Source organism: Chiloscyllium plagiosum, chromosome 11 (genome assembly GCF_004010195.1).
Source record: "Chiloscyllium plagiosum isolate BGI_BamShark_2017 chromosome 11, ASM401019v2, whole genome shotgun sequence".
In the NCBI taxonomy this organism is placed as follows: Eukaryota; Metazoa; Chordata; class Chondrichthyes; order Orectolobiformes; family Hemiscylliidae; genus Chiloscyllium; species Chiloscyllium plagiosum.
In genome coordinates, this window is record NC_057720.1 from 92,709,512 (window position 1) to 92,732,077 (window position 22,566).

The 22,566-nt window shown below is 45.7% G+C and overlaps 1 protein-coding gene across 1 annotated transcript in view; it reads left to right on the forward strand.

The window, feature by feature from the left end:
• Positions 1 to 22,566, forward strand: part of LOC122554082 (probable voltage-dependent R-type calcium channel subunit alpha-1E) — a 50,025-nt gene that overhangs the window by 1,418 nt on the left and 26,041 nt on the right. Inside the window, exons 2-3 of the mRNA XM_043698535.1 lie at positions 2,654 to 2,758; positions 14,220 to 14,388. Coding sequence (XP_043554470.1) covers positions 2,654 to 2,758; positions 14,220 to 14,388 — 274 coding nt within the window. The remainder of the gene's footprint in view (positions 1 to 2,653; positions 2,759 to 14,219; positions 14,389 to 22,566) is intronic.

The following is a 22,566-nucleotide window of genomic DNA, read 5'->3' on the forward strand; positions in this document are numbered from 1 at the left end:
CAAGACCTACCCTTCACAAATCCGTGCTGGCTGTCCCTAATCAAGCAGTGCCTTTCCAGATACTCATAAATCCTATCCCTCAGTACCCTTTCCATTACTTTGCCTACCACAGAAGTAAGACTAACTGGCCTGTAATTCCCGGGGTTATCCCTATTCCCTTTTTTGAACAGGGGCACAACATTCGCCACTCTCCAGTCCCCTGGTACCACCCCCGTTGACAGTGAAGACGAAAAGATCATTGCCAATGGTACTGCAATTTCCTCTCTTGCTTCCCACAGTGACGAGTCGGCAGGGGGTGTTTGGGGAGGTGTTTGAGGGGAGATGGGTGGTTGCGATGAGAAGGGAGAGAGGTCAGGGGACAGTGGGAAGGAAAAGCCATTATCTGTTCTCCCACCTCACTCTCCATAGCCCCAGTGTACATTCAGCTGCCTCTCTCCCCTTCCCCGCTGTCCATTTTATTTATCCCCCTCCAGAATCATTTAAAATGGAATACAGGGGGATGTATTTGCTGGCTTCATGCTCAGGCAAGTCGCAAATCATGAGTCCACCAGCAAAGAAAGCATCTTTCATGAATTTGCTGCCCAACATTTCAAAAGCAAATCAAAATTGACCAACAATGCTCTGACGTGTATAAATGTGCAGTTTGCTGAGTGTTAAAACAAAAATTCCTTAAAGTCAATAAATTGCTCAGAGAACCTTTTGATAATTACATTTTCAACAATCGTTTCTATGTTAACGTGTCTTATATCTAGATTCAAGCACAGTGCAATTCACAGATGATGATTGTCTGATTAATTCACTACGTAAAACATTCATTTTTAATTTTTGGCACGATGGCTTTGTGGTTAGCAGGACTTGGGTTCGGTTTCAGCCTCTGGCGACTGTCTGTGTGGAGTTTGCACATTCTCCCCGTGTCTGCGTGGGTTTCCTCTGGGTGCTCCAGTTTCCTCCCACAGTCCAAAGGTGTGCAGGTCAGGTGGATTGGCCCTGCTAAATTGCCCATAGTGTCCACAGACGTTCAGGCTAGGTGGATTAGCCATGGAGTGAAGGGTTATCTGGATAGAGTGGGTGGGTGGGATGGCCTTCAGTGTCAGCGCAGAATCGATGGGCCAAATGGCCTCCTTCTGCACTGTGCTATGAATCTAACTAAGGTTTGAGGATTCAGTTTAGTGAGGGTGTTTCGGTTTAGTGAGGGTGTTTCAGTTTAGTGAGGGTGTTTCAGTTTAGTGAGGGTGTTTCAGTTTAGTGAGGGTGTTCCAAGTCTTTTGGAGAAGGCAGTTTTTCAATATTTTCCAAACTGTTTTCATGGCCGGATCCTGTGAATGCACAAACCATGAGCCAGTTCACCGTGCAAGGTACACGTGCTCCGAATGTACAGATTGGCTCTAAAGTTTGCCTGAAAGCAATCACATTGTGTAGAACCTCAGCTTTCTCTGACAGGCTGAGGCCTGGAGGTAACTAAGGGAATATCTTTTCAAACTCAAATTCACTGGGTTGGTTCGGTCATTACAAACCGAATGTCATTTTCTGAAAGAAGAAATGGTATAGAAATTTAGAGCTGATTTGGAAATATAACCAGTGACAAATAACCCTGCACAGGGTTTTCCAATTAAAAATATTTACTTGATATTAGATTAGATTCCCTACAGTGTGGAAACAGGCCCTTTAGCCCAACCAGTCCACACCGACCCTCCGAAGAGTAACCCACCCAGACCCATTTCCCCCTGACTAATGCACCTAATACTATGGGCAATTTAACATGACCAATTCACCTGGCCTGCACATCGTTTGGAACGTGGGAGAAAACCGGAGCAAACCCACGCAGAATGTGCAAACTCCACACAGGCAGTGACCCGAGGTAAGAATCGAACCCCGGTCTCTGGCGCTGTGAGACAGCAGGGCTAACCACTGAGCCGCCATGCCATCCTATAATAAAAAGAATGAAAGACAAGACATTTTCAGGGATAACACAGAACTGTGACCAAAAGACAGGAGAATATGAAGTAAGGTTTGTGGTCAGAGAATCATGGAATTTGACAGTACAGAAGGTGGTCATTTGAACCATCATGCCTGCACCGGCTCCAGAAAGAGCTAGCCAGCTAGTCCCATTCTCCAGTCAGATTTCCACAGCCTGCGAACTTCAGGACCTTCAACTATATATCCAGCTTTCTTTTGGAATCCACCTCCACTACTCTCCCAGGCAGCACATTCCAAAACTTTCTAACTGTCGAAGTAAACAAGTTTCTCCTCAAATCACTCCTAGCTGTCTTGCTGACAATCTTGAAATTGTGTGAGCCCATATTAGTGATATACCAATGAATGGTAACAGAATATCAATGAAAATTGTCCATAGTTTTGAACGCCTCAATAAAATCGCCAATTCACCTTCTCTGCGCAGAGGAGAATAAGCCCAATCTTTCTCATCTTTCCTTGTATCTAAAATCCCTCATTCCTGGTATCATTCCTTAAATCTCCTTTGAAGTCTCTACAGGATTTTAACATCCTTCTTTGAACAAGGTGCTCGGAACTGAACCCAATACTCCAATTGTGGCCAGACTACTGATTTGGAAAGGTACATTTCGATTGTATACAGTTGTTAGTGGAGTATATTGCATTAATCTGGGCTGTGCATCTTTAATTTGTGACGTACTAGGAGCTAGAAAAAGGAAGACTGCGGTATCCCCACAACAGCCATTACCTCCCCATCGAAAACCAAGGACGAGCTGTGTCAATGCCTCGACTGGAGCTGGAGTCTGAGGTAACTCCTCTTTCCTGTCTTTGTCTAAACTAATGTCTGTGCTTCTTTCTCCGGTTCACGCAGTGACGTAAAGGTATGTCTCCTGTTCTTGATCCCCGTGCTAGTAAATTCCTGATTTCCTTCATCATTTCCTTTCCATAACCTGAGCAAACCTTCTACTTTTCATCATTTACATAAATGATTTGGATGTGAGCATAAGGGGTACAGTTAGTAAGTTTGCAGATGATACCAAAGTTGGAGGTGTAGTGGACAGTGAAGAGGGCTACATCAGATTACAACAGGATCTTGACCAGATGGGCCAATGGGCTGAGAAGTGGCAGATGGAGTTTAATTCAGATAAATACAAGGTGCCGCATCTTGGGAAAGCAAATCTTAGCAGGACTTATACACTTAATGGTAAGGTCCTAGGGAGTGTTGCTGAACAAAGAGACCTTGGAGTGCAGGTTCATAGCTCCTTGAAAGTGGAGTCACAGGTAGATAGGATAGTGAAGAAGGCATTTGTTATGCTTTCCTTTATTGGTCAGAGTATTGAGTACAGGAGATGGGAGGTCATGTTGCGGCTGTACAGGACATTGGTTAGGCCACTGTTGGAATATTGTGTGCAATTCTGGTCTCCTTCCTATTGGAAAGATTTTGTGAAACTTGAAAGGGTTCAGAAAATATTTGTAAGGATGTTGCCAGGGTTGGAGGATTTGAGCTATAGGCTAGGCTATAGGTTAAATAGCTATAGGTTAAATAGGCTAGGGCAGTTTTCCATGGAGCGTCAGAGGCTGAGGGGTGAACTTATAGAGGTTTATAAAATCATGAGGTTGATAAAATCATGAGGGGCATGGATAGGATAAATAGACAAAGTCTTTTCCCTGATGTCAGGGAGTCCAGAACTAGAGGGCATAGGTTTAGGGTGAGAGGGGAAAGATATAAAAGAGACCTAAGGGACAACGTTTTCACACAGAGGGTGGTACATGTATGGAATGAGCTGCCAGAGGAAGTGGTGGAGGCTGGTACAATTGCAACATTTAAAAGGCATCTGGATGGGTATATGAATAGGAAGGGTTTGGAGGAATATGGGCCGGGTGCTGGCAGGTGGGACTAGATTGGGTTGGATATCTGGCCAGCATGGACGAGTTGGACCGAAGGGTCTGTTTCCATGCAGTACATCTCTATGACTCTGTAACTCTGCCAGCTCGACATCAGAACTGCACATCATTTTAAAAAGAAAACACCTTCATGGTCTTATTGGCAATCCCAGCATTCCTGAATCTTTCTTTGTAACCTTTTTCTCAATCCTCTTTCACCCATTGTTACAGCCACTGAGAGAGAGAAAGACAGACAAGGCCCCATCATTTCCCAAGCCTTCTGTCCGTAAGCAGGTCAAATTTAACTTCAAGAAATTCTTTTTCCCCCAAACCCTGTTGCCGTTTGTGTGAAGTCAGTTGTTAAAGTGGGGCTCAGCAAGTCCTCTCTGAAAATGTTGTCCAAGAGTTATTTATTCTTGCATTCAGTCCAGGAGTGGTGTAAAATAGGCTAAGTAATTCATGAGTGTTAGCATTAAGGGTCCAGTAAAGGGGTTGGAGGGGCGCAAGAGCAGGAGCAGAGTGAGGGGTCAAGTGCAGAGCCAGGCTGGAGGGGTAGCTGGGCGGGGCGCAGGAGGCCTCCTGCAATCATTAGTCAAAATCTACATGAGTACAGCAGGCTGAGAGTTGACAACCTGTGCTTTTCAGGCAAACACAAAAACCTCAGATTTCGGGGAAACGTATACTTAATACTTTTCATTTGGTTTATGCAAATCTGAGTGTCGGGCTGGAGTTTTATTTTCTCTTGCTGCTGTTGTGGCGTTGATGTTTCAGATGGACTATTTCATAAGGTCAGAATTTAAACTCTTCAAATAGCAGAGGGGCTTCGATCACGTGATACTGCCCAGTGAGCAATGATTTAATGTGAGGCGAGGAACTTTGGTAGGAAAAAGCAATAGAGTAACACTGCAGAAATCTACAGAACAGGGGGATCTGGGAGTTCTAATATATGAATCCCAAAAAGCTCACAACAGGTTCAGTGAGTCATAGAGAAGGCAAAAAATGGAATGTTGGCCTTTATTCCAAAGGGAATGGGTTATCAAAATAGGGATGTCTTGCTATTATGCAAGGCACTGGTCAGAACTCGGCTGGAACGCTATGAGTAGTTTCTCCTTGGCAGGCAAACTGGTAAAGAGGGATTACCAAGTAAATTACTTCCAGGAAATGGCCATTTGCTGTCGGGAAACCTTCAACATTGTGTAAAGCAAAAACCTGACTTGTGTACAGTTCTGGTCACCTCACTACCGAAAGGACGTTGTTGCTTTAGAGAGGATACAGAAAAGGTTTACCAGGACGTTGCCTGGTATGGGGGATTTTTAGCTAGGAAGAAAGGTTGGCTAGACTGGGATTGTTTTCACTGGAACATAGGTGGTTATTGGATGACCTCATAGGAGTTTATAAGATTGTCAATGGTATAGATAGAGTGGAAAGTACGAGGCTTTTTCACAGGGTGGAGGGGTCAATTGCTGGGAGGCACAGGTTCAAGGTGCGGTGGGGAGGGTTTAGAAGATACCCTGGCATTCATTTCCAGTAAAGGATCATTGGACTGATCCCATTGGACTGTCTTATGGGGAGATGTTGAGTAGGTCGGGCCAGTACTCATTTAGAATTTAGAAGAATGACAGGCAAACGAATGGGGTGGCACGGTGGCTCAGTGGTTAGCACTGCTACCTGACAGCACTAGGATCCCAGGTTCAATTCCAGCCTCGGGCTACAGTGTGGAGTTTGCACGTTCTCCCTGTGTTTGCGTGGGTTTCCTCCCACAGTCCAAAGACGTGCAGGTTAGGGTGAATTGGCCAGGCTAAATTGCCTGTAGTGTTAGGTGCATTAGTCAGAGGGAAATGGGTCTGGGTGGGTTACTCTTCGGAGGGTCCGTGTGGACTGGTTAGGCCGAAGGGCCTGTTTCCACATTGTAGGGAATCTAATCTAATCAAACCTTATTGAAATATACAAGAATCTGCGGAGACATGACAGAATAGATGCAGAGAAGTTACTTCCCGTTGTGGGAGAATTCAGGACCAGAGAAGTCGCATATTTAAGACAGAGATGAGGAGGAATTTCTTGTCCCAGACAGTAGTGACCGCAGAGGGCAGTTGAGGTTCGGTCAGAAAGTATTTTCAAGGTTGCGATTGATTTTTCTATCAATACGAGAATCTGGAAAGCAGAATTGAGGATTTTCAGAGCAGACATGATCTCATTGAATGGCAGAGCAGACTTGTTGGGCTGATTGGCCGACTTCTGGTCCTAGCATAATGGTTGGTTTGATTACTTACAGTGTGGAAACAGGCCCTTCGGCCCAACAAGTCCACACCGACCCGCCGAAGCGCAACCCACCCAGACCCATTCCCCCACATTGCCCCCTTCACCTAACACTACGGGCAATTTAGCATGGCCAATTCACCTAACCTGCACATTTTTGGACTGTGGGAGGAAACCGGAGCACCCGGAGGAAACCCACACAGACACGGGGAGAACGTGCAAACTCCACACAGTCAATCGCCTGAGGCGGGAATTGAACCCGGGTCTCTGGCACTGTGAGGCAGCAGTGCTAACCACTGTGCCACTGTGCCGCCCAAAGTTTCTCTCTTTCTGGTTAATATCCACTGAACACCTTAAGAGAAAGTTAATTACTTTTAATCACTTTGAAATGTTGCTTTTGTTAATGTTGCAGTCTCTGAGACTAACGATCTGTGCTTTCTTTGTCTTGCTGCTGTACCAACAATTGCAAACTTCCACCAGGCTGATCCGACTAGCCATGTCCTTTTGCCACTTCATTGCCGAGGCTTCCAGAATGTAGTTAGCCAGTAAATCATAGTCATGGAGCCAACCAGCATGGAAACAGACCCTCCGATCCAATGCGCCCATGCCAACCAGGCTTCCCAAACTAAACTAGTATCATTTGTCTGCATTCGGCCCCCATCCCTCTAAATCTTTCCTGTTCACGTACCTGTCGAAATGTCTTTTAAATGGTGTAACTGCATCTACCACATCCTCTGGCAGCTTGCTCTACATAGGTGCCACACTTGGTGAGAAAATGTTGCCCCTTTTAAATCTTACCCATCTCACATTAAACCGATGTCCTCTCATTTTGGACACCCCTTAATGTGGAGAAAAGGCCTTGTCTATTCACCTTATCTATGCCCCTCATGATTTTATAAACCACTATGAGGTCACCTCTGGAAGAACATTCTCAAGGGGGAGGATGAACAGCCAGACGTCACTGTGCACATTGGCACTAATGACATTGGTAGAAATAGGGGATGAGGTCCTGCAGAGTGATTATAGTGAGCTAAGAAAATCTTTTAAAATCCAGGACCTCGACGGTGGTAATCTGTGGATTATTTCCAGTGCCACATGCTGGTGCGGGTAAGAATTGGAGGATGTGGCAGATAAATGTGTGGCTAAAGAACTGGTGCAGGATGCAGGGATTCAGGTTTTAAGGACATTGGGATCTTTTCTGGGGCAGTGGTGACCTGTTCAAGAGGGTTGGGTTGCACCTGAACAGGAGGGGGACCAATATCTTGGCGGCCAAGTTTACTACAGAGGGGTTAAAGTAGATTGGCAGGGAAGTGAGATCCTTAACAGTAGGGAGATAAGTGCGAGGCTAGAAGGAGATACAGTATCAGAAATTAAACAGACAGGGCAGCTGGAACACTGAGCAAGGAATGCCTGTTTGGATTAAATTGCATCTATTTCAATGCAAGAGGGCTGACAGGTATGTTGGATGAACTTGGGATATGGATAGGTACATGGGACTGGGATATTACAGCTATTACAGAAACATGGCTAAGAGAGGGACAGGATTGGCCAGGGTGCAGGTACTTTAGGTGGGACAGAGGTGCTGGGAAAGAGGGGAGGGGGAGTTGTATTTTTGATTAAGACGAATATCACAGCAAGTAGTCAGAAATGAAATAACTGAAGGATCGTTCAGTGAGGCTTAGAGGGTGGAGCTAAGAAATAAGAAGGGGATGGCGACATTATTGGGGTTATACTATAGGCCCCCAAATAGAGTCAATGGGAATTAGAGAAACACATATAGAGGGAGATTGGGAGCAGTAGCATTGTTATCGTGGGGCATTTTAATTTTCCTAACAAAGACTGGGACTGCCAGAGCATTAAAGGCTTAGAAGGGGTGGAATTTGTTAAGTGCATTAGGAATGTTCCCTCAAGCAATGTATAGAGGGCCCTACTTGGGAAGGGGCAAAACTCGATCTCCTCTTGGGAAATAGGGCAGGCCAGGTAACTGAGGTGACAGTGAGGGAGTACTTTGGGACCACGTTTTAAAATAGTGATGGAGGGGGACAAAACTGGTCCAAAGGTTTAAGTTCTAAATTGGGGCAAGGAGAGTGGGGCTTGCAGGAGTTGATTGGAATAGTTTGTTTACAGGCAAAGGGACCTCTGGCCAGTGGGAGGCCTTTAGAAGTGAGACAGCTAGAGTTCAAGATCTATAATCTCGTGTGAGGGTGAAGGGCAAGTTTGGCAGGAATAGGGAACACTGGATGGTAAGAAATATTGAGACTTTGACCTGAAAAAAGGAGGAATGACTAAAGAGAGAGAATAGAACCACTCAAGGACCATAGTGGACATTTATGTGTGGAACCGCAGGAGATGATGAGGCCCTCAATGAATATTTCTCCCCTGTGATTATCATGGAGAAAGACATGAAGACTTGGAGAAGTTAGTTGCCATATCTTGAGGACAGTCCATATCACAGTAGAGGAGGTGTTGGATATATTAAAATATATGAAGATGGATAAATCTCCTGGTGCTGACTAGATATATCCAAGAACCCTGCGAGAGAAGAAATAGTGGGAGCCCAGGCTGATATTTCTGCATCATCGTTAGCCACGGTTGAGATCCCAGAAGACTAGAGGGTAGTGAATGTTGTCCCGTTATTCAAGAAGGGCTGCAAAGAAAACCTGGGAACTAAGTTATTTGAGAAGATTCTGAGGGATAATATATACATTCATTTGGAAAGACTGGGTTTGATTAGGAGTAGTCTGCACAGCTTTGTGAGTGGGAGATCATGCCTCACAAATTTGTTAGAGTTCTTTGATAAAGTGACCAGGAAGGTTGTTGAGGGCAGAGCAGAGATGTAATCATATGGATTTTAGTAAGGCCTTTGATAAGGTTCCACATGGTAGGTTGCTCTGGAAGATTAGAGCTGAAAAATGTGATGCTGGAAAAGTGCAGCAGGTCAGGCAGCATCCAAGGAGCAGGAGAATCGACGTTTCGGGGATAAGCCCGAAATTCAGGAAACATTTTTCAGCTCTGATCTCCAGCATGTGCAGTCCTCACTTTCTCCTGCTCTGGAAGATTAGATCGCATGAAATCCAGGGGAAGCTGGGAAATTGGATACAAAATTGGCTTGATGGTAGGAAGCAGAGGGCAATAGTGGAAGGGTGCTCGTCAGACTGGAGGCCTGTGACTTGTGGAGTGCCTCACGGTCAGTGCTGGGTCTATTACTGTTTGTTATCTATATCAATGATTTGGATGAGAATGTACAAGGCATGATTAGCAAGTTTGTTGAAGACACTAAAATAGGCGATATCATGGACAGAGGAAATTGCATCAGGACTTTGATCAGCTGAGGAAGTGGGCCGAGAAGTTTAATGGAGTTTAATATAGATAAGTGTGAGGTTCTTGCATTTTGGAAAGTCAAATCAAGGTAGGAGTTTCATGGTGAATGGTAGGACCTTAACGAGTGTAGTTAAGAACATTGGGACGTTGGAGTTCAGGTGCATGGTTCTCTGAAAGTGGAGTCACGGGTAGACAGGGCAGTGAAGAAGGCTGTTGGCACACTGGCCTTCATCAGTCAGGGCATTGAGTATAGAAGTTGAGCAGTTATGTTGTAGTTATACAGGATGTTGGTGAGGCCGCACTTGGAACATTGTGTTCAGTTTTGGTCACCTTGCTTTAGAAAGGATGTTATTAAACTGGAAAGAGTGCTGAAGAAAATTAAAAGACACGAGTTCAAGGTGAGAGGGGAAATGTTTAAGGGAGATATGCGTGGAAAGTTCTTCATGCAGAGGGTGATGGCTGCCTGGAACGCATTGCCAGAGGAGGTGTTAGAGGTGGGCACGACAGCGTCATTTAAGATGTATCTAGACAGATACATGAATGGGCAGGGAGCAGAGGGATACAGATCCTTAGAACATAGGCAACAGGTTTAGGTAGAGGATCTGGATTGGCACAGGCTTGGAGGGCCGAAGGGCTGAAATGTTCTTTGTTCTACAAGGATGTTGCCAGAACTCAAGGGTCTGAGTTTTATGGACAGATTGGACAAGCCACAACATTTTTCTTTAGAATGTAGGAGACTGAGGAGGATCTTATAGAGGTGTATAACATCATGAGAGACATGGATAGGGTAAATACACTCAGTCTCTTTCCCAGGGTTGGGGAATTGAGAACTGAAGTGCATCAGTTTAAGGTTAGAGGGAAAGAATAAAATGGAACCTGAGGGGCAACATTTTTACACAGAGGGTGGTACACATATGGAATGAGCTGCCAGTGGAAGTGGTTGACACAGGTATATTAACAACATTTAAAAGGCATTTGGACAAATTCAGGGAAGATTTAGAAGGATATGGGCCAAGTGCAGGGAAATGGGGTTAGCATAGAGGGGCATTTTGGTCAGCACGGTCCAGTTTGGGCCAAAGGGCCTGTCTCTGTGCTGTAGGACTCAATGAGTCTCCAGGGAAAAAATCCCCAGCCTATTCTGCCTCTCCTTATAACACAAACCCTCCAGTCTCAGTATCATCCTTGCACCTTTTCCAGTCTAATAATATCCCATCTACCGGGAGTTTAAAAGTCCAGCAAAGTCCATTTCCTTAAAGAGAAAAGGAAGGTAATGTCCAAAAATAATTAATAATATTTTTGATGTCCTCTGGGCATGGCAATGTTCAGTGTTTCTATTGCACCTTCCAGAGCAAGAGATCCTAAAACAATGTCTGATGTCCTGTACTCTGTATCCCCGTTTGTAAAACACAAACCTTCAATGACCCTCCTCAGGGAAGCACCCAACATAACCGAAGACCCCTCCTACCCTAGTTACACTCTCTTCCACACTCTCCCATCATATAGAAGATACAAAAATTTGAAAACACATACCAACAGATTCAAGAACAGCTTCTTCCCCACTGTTATCAGACTTCTGAATGCACCTCTCATTTATTAGAGTTGACTTTTGTCTGCACCTTCTCTGTAGCAGTAACACTAAACTCTGCATTTGGTTTTGTTATCCTGGTGAGCCTATGTCAGACATAATTTTGCCTGGATAGTCAGGACCTTGCAGGAAGTTACCAAATTGGGGGCAAGCAAATTACATAAATATTAGGCAGGAGCTAAGGAGTGTTAATTGGGAGGAGCTGTAATTGGGCAAGTCCACGTTTGTTATGTGGGAGCTGTTTAAAGACCTACTGATCAGGGTTCAGGACCAGCATGTTGTAGTAAGGAGGAAGGACTAGGATGACAATCCTTGCATAACGAGGGAGGTTGTGACTTTAGTCAAAAGGTAAAAAGAAGCAGATATAAGGTTAAGGAAGCTAAATTGGACAGGGCCACTGAGGAGTATAAACAAAAGCAGGAAAGAACTCAAGCAGGAAATTCAGAGAGCAGGAAGGGGCCATGAATTGACCTGGGCAAGAAGGATTAAAGAAAATCCCAAGGTATTCTATACATACATTAAAAGCAAAAGGCTAATGAGGGAGAAGGGAGAACCACTCAAGGATAAAGGAGGGAACTTGTGTTTGGAGGCAGAGGAGATGGGAGACAGGATCCTAAATGAGTACTTTGCATCGGTATTCCCCCAGGAGAAGGGTATGGAGCATGCAGAGCATGCTAATACGCGAGGGCGTTTTGAAATCGAGAAAGAAGTTCAAGAAGGGAAATAGGGACAATTCAGGAAATGGTAGACCGGTGAGTTTCACACCAGTGGTTGGGGAGCTATTGGAGAGAGTTCTCGGTGTTTACGCGCATTTGGAAAGGCATGGCCTAATTAGGGATGGTCAGCATGGCTTTGTGCAGGGCAGGTCATGTCCAAGTACCCTGATTATGTTTTTCGAGGAAATGACAAAGGTGATCGATGAGGGTAGAGCAGTGGATGTTGTCCACATGGGTTTTTAGTAAGGTCCCTCAGAATTGGCTCACCTACAAGATTAAGATGCATGGGATCAACATATAATTGGCCACATGGATTCAGAATTGACTTGCCCATAGAAGGCAAAGGGTAGAGTTGGAAAGTTATTTTTCTGGCTGGAGGTCCATGACTAGTGGAATTCTGCAGGGATCCATCCTGGGGCCTCTGCTGTTTGTGACATGTGAATGACTTGGATGAAAATGTGGCTGGGTGGTTGAGTAAGTTTGCAGATGATACAAAGATTGGTGGAGTTGTGGATAGTGTGGAAGGCTGTCAAAGGATACAGCGGGATACAGATCAGTTGCAGATATAGGCGGAGAAATGGTGGATGGAATTTCATCTGAGTAAGTGTGAGGTCCTGCACTTTGGAAGATCAAATCTTAAGGAAAAGTATACAGATAATGGCAGAATCCTAAACAAGTACACAGCTCCCTGAAAATGGCCACGCAAGTTGATAAGATGGTAAAGTAACCAGATGGCATGCTTGCCTTTATTGGACGGGGAATAGAGTACAAAGTCAGGATATCACGTTGCAGTTTTTAAGACTTTGATTAGGCCACACTTCAAGTATTGTGTTCAATTCTGGTCACCAAATTACAGGAAGGATGTGAAGGCTTTAGAGACGATGCAAAAGAGGTTTATCAGGATGCTGCCTGGATTAGAGGGCATGAGCTATAAGGAGAGGCTAGAAAAATTTGGGTTGTTTTCTCTGGAGCAGGGGAGGCTGAGGGGAAACTTGACAGAAGTCTATAAATTTATGAACAAAAACGGAAGTCGCTAGAAAAGCTCAGCAGGTCTGGCAGAATCTGTGAAGAGGAGTCAGAGTTATTGTGACCCTTCCTCAGAACTGATGTCGCGAACAAAATGGTGGTTTATATGCAGAAAATAGGGGGAGGGTAAGGAGTAAGGTGGGGCTCAGAGCCCAAAGAGAGAGAAGAACAATTGGACAGACAAAGGAGTTGATAATGATCTGACTAGTTAATGGAGACTGTTAGTGTCGAACAAAAGGTAGTGTCTAATGGCAGACTATGTGATAAAATTAGGAGATACGTAGATAAGTTGACGGTCAGAATCTTCTTCCCAGCGTTGAAATGTCTAATGCTAGGGGGCAGGCATTTAAGGTGAAGGGGCAGTTAAAAGGAGATGTAAGGGGCAATTTTTTCTATACAGAGTCTGGAACACTCTAGATTAGAGTGGTGCTGGAAAAGCACAGCAGGTCAGGCAGCATCCGAAGAACAGGAAAATTGACGTTTCAGGCAAAAGCCCTCCATCAGGAATAGAGGCAGGGTGCCTGCAGGGTGATGGTTGGAGCTGGGGTGAGGTGGGGGAAGGGGAAAGGAGGAAACTGGTGAAATCCACATTGATGCCATGGGGTTGAAGTGTTCCGAAGCGGAAGATGAGGCGTTTTCTTCCTCCAGGCATCGGGTGGTGAGGGAACGGCGGTGGAGGAGGCCCTGGAACTCTGCCAGGGGAGGTAGTGGAGGCAGCTACAATTGGGGGGATTAAGGGATTTTTTAGATAAGCACATGCAAGGAATGGAGGGATGTGGACCAAGGGCAGGCAGAAGGGACTTGACGTCCTGTTCAGTACAACACCGTTGGCTGAAGGGCCCATTCCTGTGCTGTGCGTATGTTCTATAGCAGGCAAACAGTACTTTTCACTGTATCTCGGTCCATGTGACAATAATAAATCAAATCAAAATAATGACTTTCTCCACTGGCAATTGCATTGGATCTCTTTCTGTCTTTCCCTCTTCACTAACATTGTTCATCCACTTAACTATTCAGAAACTGATCCCGAATGGGCTGAGGGTTGGTTTCAGTTTTGTATCTGATGGGATGATAGGACTGGTCTCACTTTGTGGCAGGCTGTTTGAGTATGGGTATCAATCGAATGCTGGCTATAAGCGTTGGAAATGCTTCAAAATTGATTTTAAAAGATCAAAGCAGAGGATCCCCTCTTATATCCTGGAAGAGGGAAACACCGGGGGCAGGAACAAAGGGACCTTTGAAAGGATTGAGTGGGAGTAGGCGATAAAATAACAGCACACAGGTAGGATGTCGGGAAAGTGGGCAGTGCTAATCCTCACTACATACAAGGATAGAGAGAGCCCAGTCAAAACCTAAAGGTACTTCACGGCCAAATAATAATAACGCCTTTGTTATTAAAACACTTTGTGTTAGTATGTGTGTAATTTCAGTGCTGCTGATCCTTCTTCTCTGATGTGTGTTGTTCCTGTGTGACCCGGAAGTCGACAGAAGACATCAGTCCAATGAAACGCTCGTTCTCCACGTTTGCTGGCCACCACTCGAGTGGGACCTGGCTCAATGAGTACTCACTGGAGAGAACCAGCCCAGAGGACCCATACCAGAAACGGGGCCGCAGACCACTGAGGTCGTCCGGCAGGTCTTCAGCTGCAGGTACGCTCAGGCATGGCTGAGGACGGCAATGATCTTGCGCCTGTGAATGCCGGATTAAAAAGGTTACTGCTTTGGCCTGGGTTGGCAGAGGAGTCATTGGGTTAAAGTTCCTTGCTCGTGTTTTAGCTGTCTCCTGACGGTTGAGCCTTGCAGCATCCCCCTGACTCGTTCACCGGGGATAGCACTGGCAGCTGGATGCGGCTCGTGCAAATGGCTATTGAGGTAAAAGGGTGTCACTTTGGTGAAATAATTCAAGGCCCCTTGATAATGGGAAAGGGGCGAACAATGGCCAAGTGGTTTATGAGGATGAGTCATGAACCAAGTGTTAAGAAGTGTGGCGCTGGAAAAGCACAGCCTGTCAGGAAGCACCCGAGGAGCAGGGGAGTCGATGTTTTGAGCATAAGCCCTTCATCCGGAATGAGGTTGCTGAAGGGTTCATGAGCTTCAGTTAGCTCATGAAGGGCTTACGCCTGAAACATCGACTCTCCTGCTCCTCGGATGCTTCCTGACCGGTTGTGCTTTTCCAGCAACACACGTTTTGACTCTGACCTCCAGCATCTGCAGTCCTCACTTTCTCTCATGAACCAAGTGCTATAAGATAAAGTTCACCATAATAAACAGGACATAACTAATTTTCTATATTCTTTCATGGGATGTGGGCATCACAGGCAAGGACAGCAATACTGGATTTTTTTTTTGTTTTTCTCATTGTTTTTCCTAAGAACGTGTTTTGAAGAATCTGTACCTAAGATGGTGCTGAAAGTGGGGACTTGTAAACTTTCCACTGTATTCATTTGAGTACAGGTGACAATGAAGCTAATTCAGTTCAATTCATTTGTTGCCCATCGCTAACTGCTTTGCTCGACCATTTTCAGAATCAATCATATTGCTGTGGGTCTGGAGTCACATGGAAACCAGAGCAGTAGGGCCAGCTGGTTTTGTTGCCCACAAGGGCATCAGCAAACCAACTGGGTATTTATGCCCAATCAATGACCATTTAATGGTTGCTATTACCGAAGCTTGCTTCCAATTCCGCCAATATTCATTGAATTTAAACCCCAGGTGCCGTGGAGGGATTTGAACCCCTATTCCCAGAACATTATTCCCTGGATGACCAATTCCACCTCAGAAAGTCCCAGATGGCCTCCTTCTTCCATGATTACAACTTCCCTTCCCACGTGGTTGACGATGCCGTCCAGCGCATCTCCTCCACTTCACACACCACCGCCCTTGAACCTCACCCCTCCCAACGCAACAAGGACAGAAGCCCCCTGGAAACACTCTCGCCTCTGGATTACTGGTCCACTACACCACCAACTCCCACTGATTGATAACAGGAATTACAGTTGAGAAATGGGGGGGGTGTCTACAGGTGAGAAATGGGGGGGGTGTCTACAGGTGAGAAATGGGAGGTGTCTACAGGTGAGAAATGGGAGGTGTCTATAGGTGAGAAATGGGAGGTGTCTATAGGTGAGAAATGGGAGGTGTCTACAGGTGAGAAACGGGAGGTGTCTACAAATGAGAATGGGAGGTGTCGAAAGAAGAATTTAATACCTGTAATTAATACTTGTACACATTGTGGGCGGCACGGTGGCACAGTGGTTAGCACTGCTGCCTCACAGCGCCTGAGACCCGGGTTCAATTCCGCCTCAGGCGACTGACTGTGTGGAGTTTGCACGTTCTTCCCGTGTCTGCGTGGGTTTCCTCCGGGTGCTCCGGTTTCCTCCCACAGTCCAAAGATGTGCAGGTTAGGTGAATTGGCCATGCTAAATTGCCCGTAGTGTTAGGTAAGGGGTAAATGTCGGGGTATGGGTGGGTTTCGCTTCGGCGGGTCGGTGTGGACTTGTTGGGCCGAAGGGCCTGTTTCCACACTGTAATGTAATCTAATCTAATGTAATCTAATCTAATCTAAACATACTCTTAAAGGGCAAGAACTCTATTTGTGTCATTAAACAATATAGGGACATGTGAAATGGCATGGAATTATAACTAGGGGTTTATATGAAGATATAAAGCAGTAAAGATTCCCCCAAACTGGTAGAGATAGAAAGATAAGTAGCAGCACAACATTGAGAAGAGGATATAAAAGAGAACTTGGAAGGAATACCAAAGTTTTGCAGGCAAAGTCAAATAAAATGACTGAACATATCTCCTGAACAGAGAGAGTTAGAGTGGATTTACAAAGATGAAGGGCTCCTGCCCGAAACGTCGATTTTCCTGCTCCTCAGATGCTGCCTGACCTGCTGTGCTTTTCCAGCACCACTCTGATCTTGACTCTGATCCCCAGCATCTGCAGTCCTCACTTTCGCCCTGGATTTACAAAGGCTAAGACATCTTTGATCAACATGGTAACTTTCTTTAAAGACCTGACTAATGTGAGAGATAAGGGAATGTCGATGGATATTGTTCAATGAGAGTACCCTGAGCTGCTACACCAGTGCCTGGTTCGGGAATTGCACCGTCTAGGATTGTACAACCCTACAACGGATAGTGAGGACACCTGAGAAGATCATCGGGGTCTCTCTTCCCTCCATTACAGACACTTACACCACATGCTGCATCTGAAGGGCGAAGGGCATTGTGGAAGACCCACACACCCCTCACTCAAACTCCCTCCTGCCTTCAGGCAAAAGATATCAGAACATATGGTTTCTCATGGCCAGAGTTTCTTTCCCCAAGCCATCAGGCTCCTTAACACTGTATGATCGGACTCTTTCCCATCAGAAATTCTTTGCACAACTTTGATTTGCTGTGAGAAAAATGTCTTATTATTTATCATTCTTTTATTACACTGCAACTTGCATGTTTTGCACTCCCACGCACTTTATGCCATATACGATTGTGTAGTTTGTGCTGTCCATGTAGCACCCTCGGTCCTGGAGGAACACTGTCTTGTTTTTATTGTATGAGTTGTATATGGCAAAAATGACAAACACAAAGCTACTCTACTGTATGTGATCTTTCCGAAGACATTCAAGAACGTTCCATACAAGAGACTTTTCATAAACATGGAAGCGCATGGAATTTGGGTGAGGAATTGGATTGGAAGTAAGAGACAGAGAGTAGGGATAATGTTTGGTGGTAGAAAGAGACAGAAGGAGTTCATACCAAGGCATCAGCTTTATCATTCTCTTCCACACTTTCCCTCAAGGGGATGATGAGCACATTCCTCCTCTGGGGGTTCCAATGCATATTGAGACCAACCAGTGCCCAGTGATCATGCTGCAAACAGGCCAGGATACTGCAGACGATGGAGCTTTGGCTGAGTTGCTGTCTCGGGATTTCCAGCCCCCTTTGTTGTCTTCTCTGCCTTTGCTTTCTGCATTTTTGTTTGGTTGCTTATGCTGTAAACAGTGATCCTGAGCCAACCCCTTCCCAGGATTTGCAACTGATATAAAAAACCCAAAGTGAAATGTTCAGAGTGCGCTCACCACGCTTCCTTTAACCATTCTGCGAGTGCACCTCGGACCCACACACTCCATGGATATGCTTTGGTGAGTGGTGGATCAGTGGTGCTGGAAGAGCACAGCAATTCAGGCAGCATCCGAGGACAGGCAAAATCGACGTTTCGGGCAAAAGCCTTCCTGATGAAAATCCCGAAACGTCGATTTTGCCTGTCCTCGGATGCTGCCTGAATTGCTGTGCTCTTCCAGCACCACTGATCCAGAATCTGGTTTCCAGCATCTGCAGTCATTGTTTTTACCTTTGGTGAGTGGTGACCAGGCTAATCTCCATTGTGCCTGCCTAAGTTTGGGTGTGCGTGTTTGGCAGGCAAGCTCGGCTGAGTGCCCAGCCTTTTGTCCTGCCGCCCGATCTCCGAAAGGCAGCTGAAAGGAAAGGGAAAGTGGTTGATTTTGTTGGCATAGTGCTGTTACACAGTCCGAGCAACAGAATTGGCAAGACAATTGTCCTCCAGACTTACAGTTTGGTAGAAGGACTTAATCGGCCACATTCCCAGACTGATGTTCAGAGTCTGCTGAAAGTTCCACTGGCTTTAGTGAATGTGTTCTCTTTGTCAACGGGGATAGCTCACGAGAGTGCTACTCAGGGAAGTGAGTAGCTGGCAGGAACAAAGAGGGCATGCGTGGAACGGGCTGGGACCTGCCTTCAGTTTTCTTCAAGTTGACCGTATGACTGTGAAAGTCATATTGGCGAAGCTGTCCATGTTACACTGCAGGACCTACTCAGAGTCTGCAGTTCATGTACAGTCGTCAGCAAATGGGAAGTCAGCAAGTATGTCCTTGGAGACTTTGTTTTAGTCTGGCGTCATCTCTGGCTGAGATATCCCAGGATCACCTTCAATGTATCAGACAATACGACAGAGAAAAACATGCTGAAGGTGATGGATGCTAGCAGGCAGCACTGTTTGAATCCATTAGTGACACGGAATTGGACAGAGAGTCACCACCCAGGTCCTATCCGAGCGTATATCATGGACTGGGAGCTCACCCAGTTTGGTCCGAAGAAAGATTGATCCGAGTCATTTCGAAACGGGGAGAATTTAGGAACTATGGACAGACAGAGTGATTTGAGGCCTCCAAGTACAGAAAGCATGAAAAGCTCACAAGACAGCTCCAAACCCGATTGAAGAAGTTGAAAGGAAAGTTGGTGTGGATCTCAAGGTGGCTGTAATCAAAAAGTGTCTGTTTCCAATGCAGAAAGCTCGGGTTTGACACCACCTGGAAACCTGGGGACAGTTCTGACCTCTGCACCTCAGGAGAGAGATACTGGAGGTATGGGGTACAGCACACATTCACCAGAATGATCCCGAGTTTAACTAAGGGCAGGTTTCATCAACCTGCTTTGCATTCCCTTGCCTTCGGATGATTGCATGGTGATCTAACTGAAATGTGGAGATAACAGAGGTATTGTGGAGGGGAGTTACTGGGGAAGGTGGGTGGGTATGCAGAACAGGGGGATCCGATACTGAAGGTCTTTCAGGAGTGGACTCAGAAAAGGCTGCTTCCCAATAAGGTTGTAGGAATCAGAAACTGTGTCTCATCCCCACACCCCCATCTCTATTCCACTGAGCACAACACCCTTCCCAGAAAACACATTGTGGGGGTTGTTCCGTCAGAAAAATTTCAGATTAAGAAAGTTAGTTTTTGACTGGGGAAGGTCATCGAGTTATATGGAACAGTGGCATCTGCCTGACAATGTGGAAAGTTGCCCAGGCAAGTCCTGATGTAAAATAGTGCAGCTCCAACGGCACTCAAGACGCTCGACACACAGAGTCATAGAGATGTACAACACGGAAACAGACCCTTCAGTCCAACTCGTCCATGTCGATGTACAGATGTACTAGGAGAAAGTGAGGACTGCAGATGCTAGGGATCAGAGTCAAAAAGTGTGCTGCTGGAAAAACACAGCCAGTCAGGCAGCGTCCGAGGAGCAGGAGAGTCGTCGGTTCCAGCATAAGCTCTTTATCAGGATATCCCGACCTCATCTAGTCCCATTTGCCATCACTTGGCCCATATCCGTCCAAACCCTTCCTATTCATATACCCATCCAGATGCCTTTTAAATGTTGCAGTTGTACCAGCCTCCACCACTTCCTCTGGCAGCTCATTCCATACACACACCAACCTCTGCGTGAAAAAGTTGCCCCTTGGGTCTCTTTTATATCTTTCCCCTCTCACCCTAAACTTATGCCGTCTAGTTCCGGAATCCCCACTCCAGAGAAAAGACCTTGTCTATTCACCTTATCCATGTCCCTCATGATTTTATAAACCTCGATAAGGTCACCCCTCAGCCTCCGACGCTCCAGGGAAAACAGCCCCAGCCTGTTCAGCCTCTCCCCGTAGCTCAAATTCTCCAACCCTGACAACACCTTTGTAAATCTTTTCTGAACACTTTCAAGTTTCACAACATCTTTCCGATAGGAATGAGACCAGAATTGCACGTAATATTCCAACAGTGGCCTAACCAATGTCCTGTACAGCCACAACATGACCTCCCAACTCCTGTACTCAATACTCTGACCAATAAAGAAAACATACCAAACACCTTCTTCACTATCCTATCTACGTGCAACTCCACTTTCAAGGAGCTATGAACCTGCACTCCAAGGTCTCTTTGTTCAGCAACACTCCCCAGGACCTTACCATTAAGTGTATAAGTCTTGCTAAGATTTGCTTTCCCAAAATGCAGCACCTCGCAATTATTTAAATTAAACTCCATCTGCCACTTCTCAGCCCATTGGCCCATCTGGTCCAGATCCTGTTGTAATCTGAGGTAACCCTCTTCGCTTTTTTGGTGTCATCTGCAAACTTACTAACTGCACCTCTTATGCTCACATCCAAATCATTTATATAAATGACAAAAAGTAGAGGACTCAGCACCGATCCTTGTGGCACCCCTCTGGTCAGCGGCCTCCAGTCTGAAAAGCAACCCTCCACCACCACCCTCTGTCTTCTATCTTTGAGCCAGTTGTGTATCCAAATGGCTAATTCTTCCTGTATTCCATAAGATTTAACCTTGCTAACCAGTCTCCCATGAGGAACCTTGTCAAACACCTTATTGAAGTCCATACAGATCACATCTACCGCTCTGGCCTCATCAATCCTCTTTGTTACTTCTTTCAAAAACTCAATCAGGTTTGTGAGACAAGATTTCCCACAAGGAAAAGCCATGTTGACTATCTCTAATCAGTCCTTACCTTTCCAAACAGATACAAATCCTGTCACTCAGGATTACCTCCAACAACTTGCCCACCACCGACATCAGGCTCACTGGTCTATAGTTCCCTGGCTTGTCCTTACCATCCTTACCTACCACCACATTAGCCAACCTCCAGTCTTCTGCCACCTCACCTGTGGCTATCAATGATACAAATATCTCACCAAGTGGCCCAGTAAACACTTCCCTAGCTTCCCACAGAATTCTAGGGTACACCTGAACAGGTCCTGGGGATTTATCCACTTTTATGTGTTTTAAGACATCCAGCACTTCCTCTCTGTAATATGCACATACTTCAAGATGTCACCATTTATTTCCCCACATTCTATATCTTCCATGTCCTTTTCCACAGTAAATATTGATGCAAAATACTCATTTAGTAGCTCCCCCATCTCCTGCGGTCCCACACATAGGCTGCCTTGCTGATCTTTGACGGGCCTTATTCTCTCCCTAGTTACCCTTTTGTCCTTAATGTATTTATAAAAACCCTTTGGATTCTCGGTAAATCCAATTCACCAAAGCTATCTCATGTCCCCTTTTTGCCCTCCTGATTTCTCTCTTAAGTACACTCCTACTGCCTTTATACTCTTCTAAGGATTCACTCGATCTATCCTGTCTATACCTGACATATGCTTCCTTCTTTTTCTTAACCAAGCCCTCAATTTCTTTAGTCATCCAGCCTTTCCTTTCACCCTGACAGGAATATACTTTCTCTGGATTCTCGTTATCTCATTTCTGAAGGCTTCCCATTTTCCAGCCGTCCCTTTACCAGCGAACATCTGCCTCCAATCAGTTTTGAAAGCTCTTGCCTAACACTGTCAAAATTGAACATAGAACATAGAACATAGAACAATACAGCACAGAACAGGCCCTTCGGCCCACGATGTTGTGCTGAACATTTGTCCGAGCTTAAGCACCCATCCATGTACCTATCCAATTGCCGCTTAAAGGTCACCAATGATTCTGACTCTGCCACACTCAGACAGGCAGCGCATTCCATGCCCCCACCACTCTCTGGGTAAAGAACCCACCCCTGACATCTCCCCTATACCTTCCACCCTTGACCTTAAATTTATGTCCCCTTGTAACACTCTGTTGTACCCGGGGAAAAAGTCTCTGACTGTCTACTCTATTCCCCTGATCATCTTATAAACCTCTATCAAGTCACCCATCATCCTTCGCCGTTCCAATGAGAAAAGGCCTAGCACTCTCAACCTATCCTCGTACGACCTATTCTCCATTCCAGGCAACATCCTGGTAAATCTTCTATGCAGCTGAAAATGTGTTGCTGGAGAAACTCAGCAGGTCAGGCAGCATCCAGGAAACAGGAGGGCTTATGCCCGAAACGTCGATTTTCCTATTCCCTGGATGCTGCCTGACCTGCTGCGCTTCTCCAGCAACACATTTTCAGCTCTGATCTCCAGCATCTGCAGACCTCACTTTCTCCTCAAATCTTCTCTGCACCCTCTCCAAAGCTCCCACATCTTTCCTAAAGTGAGGC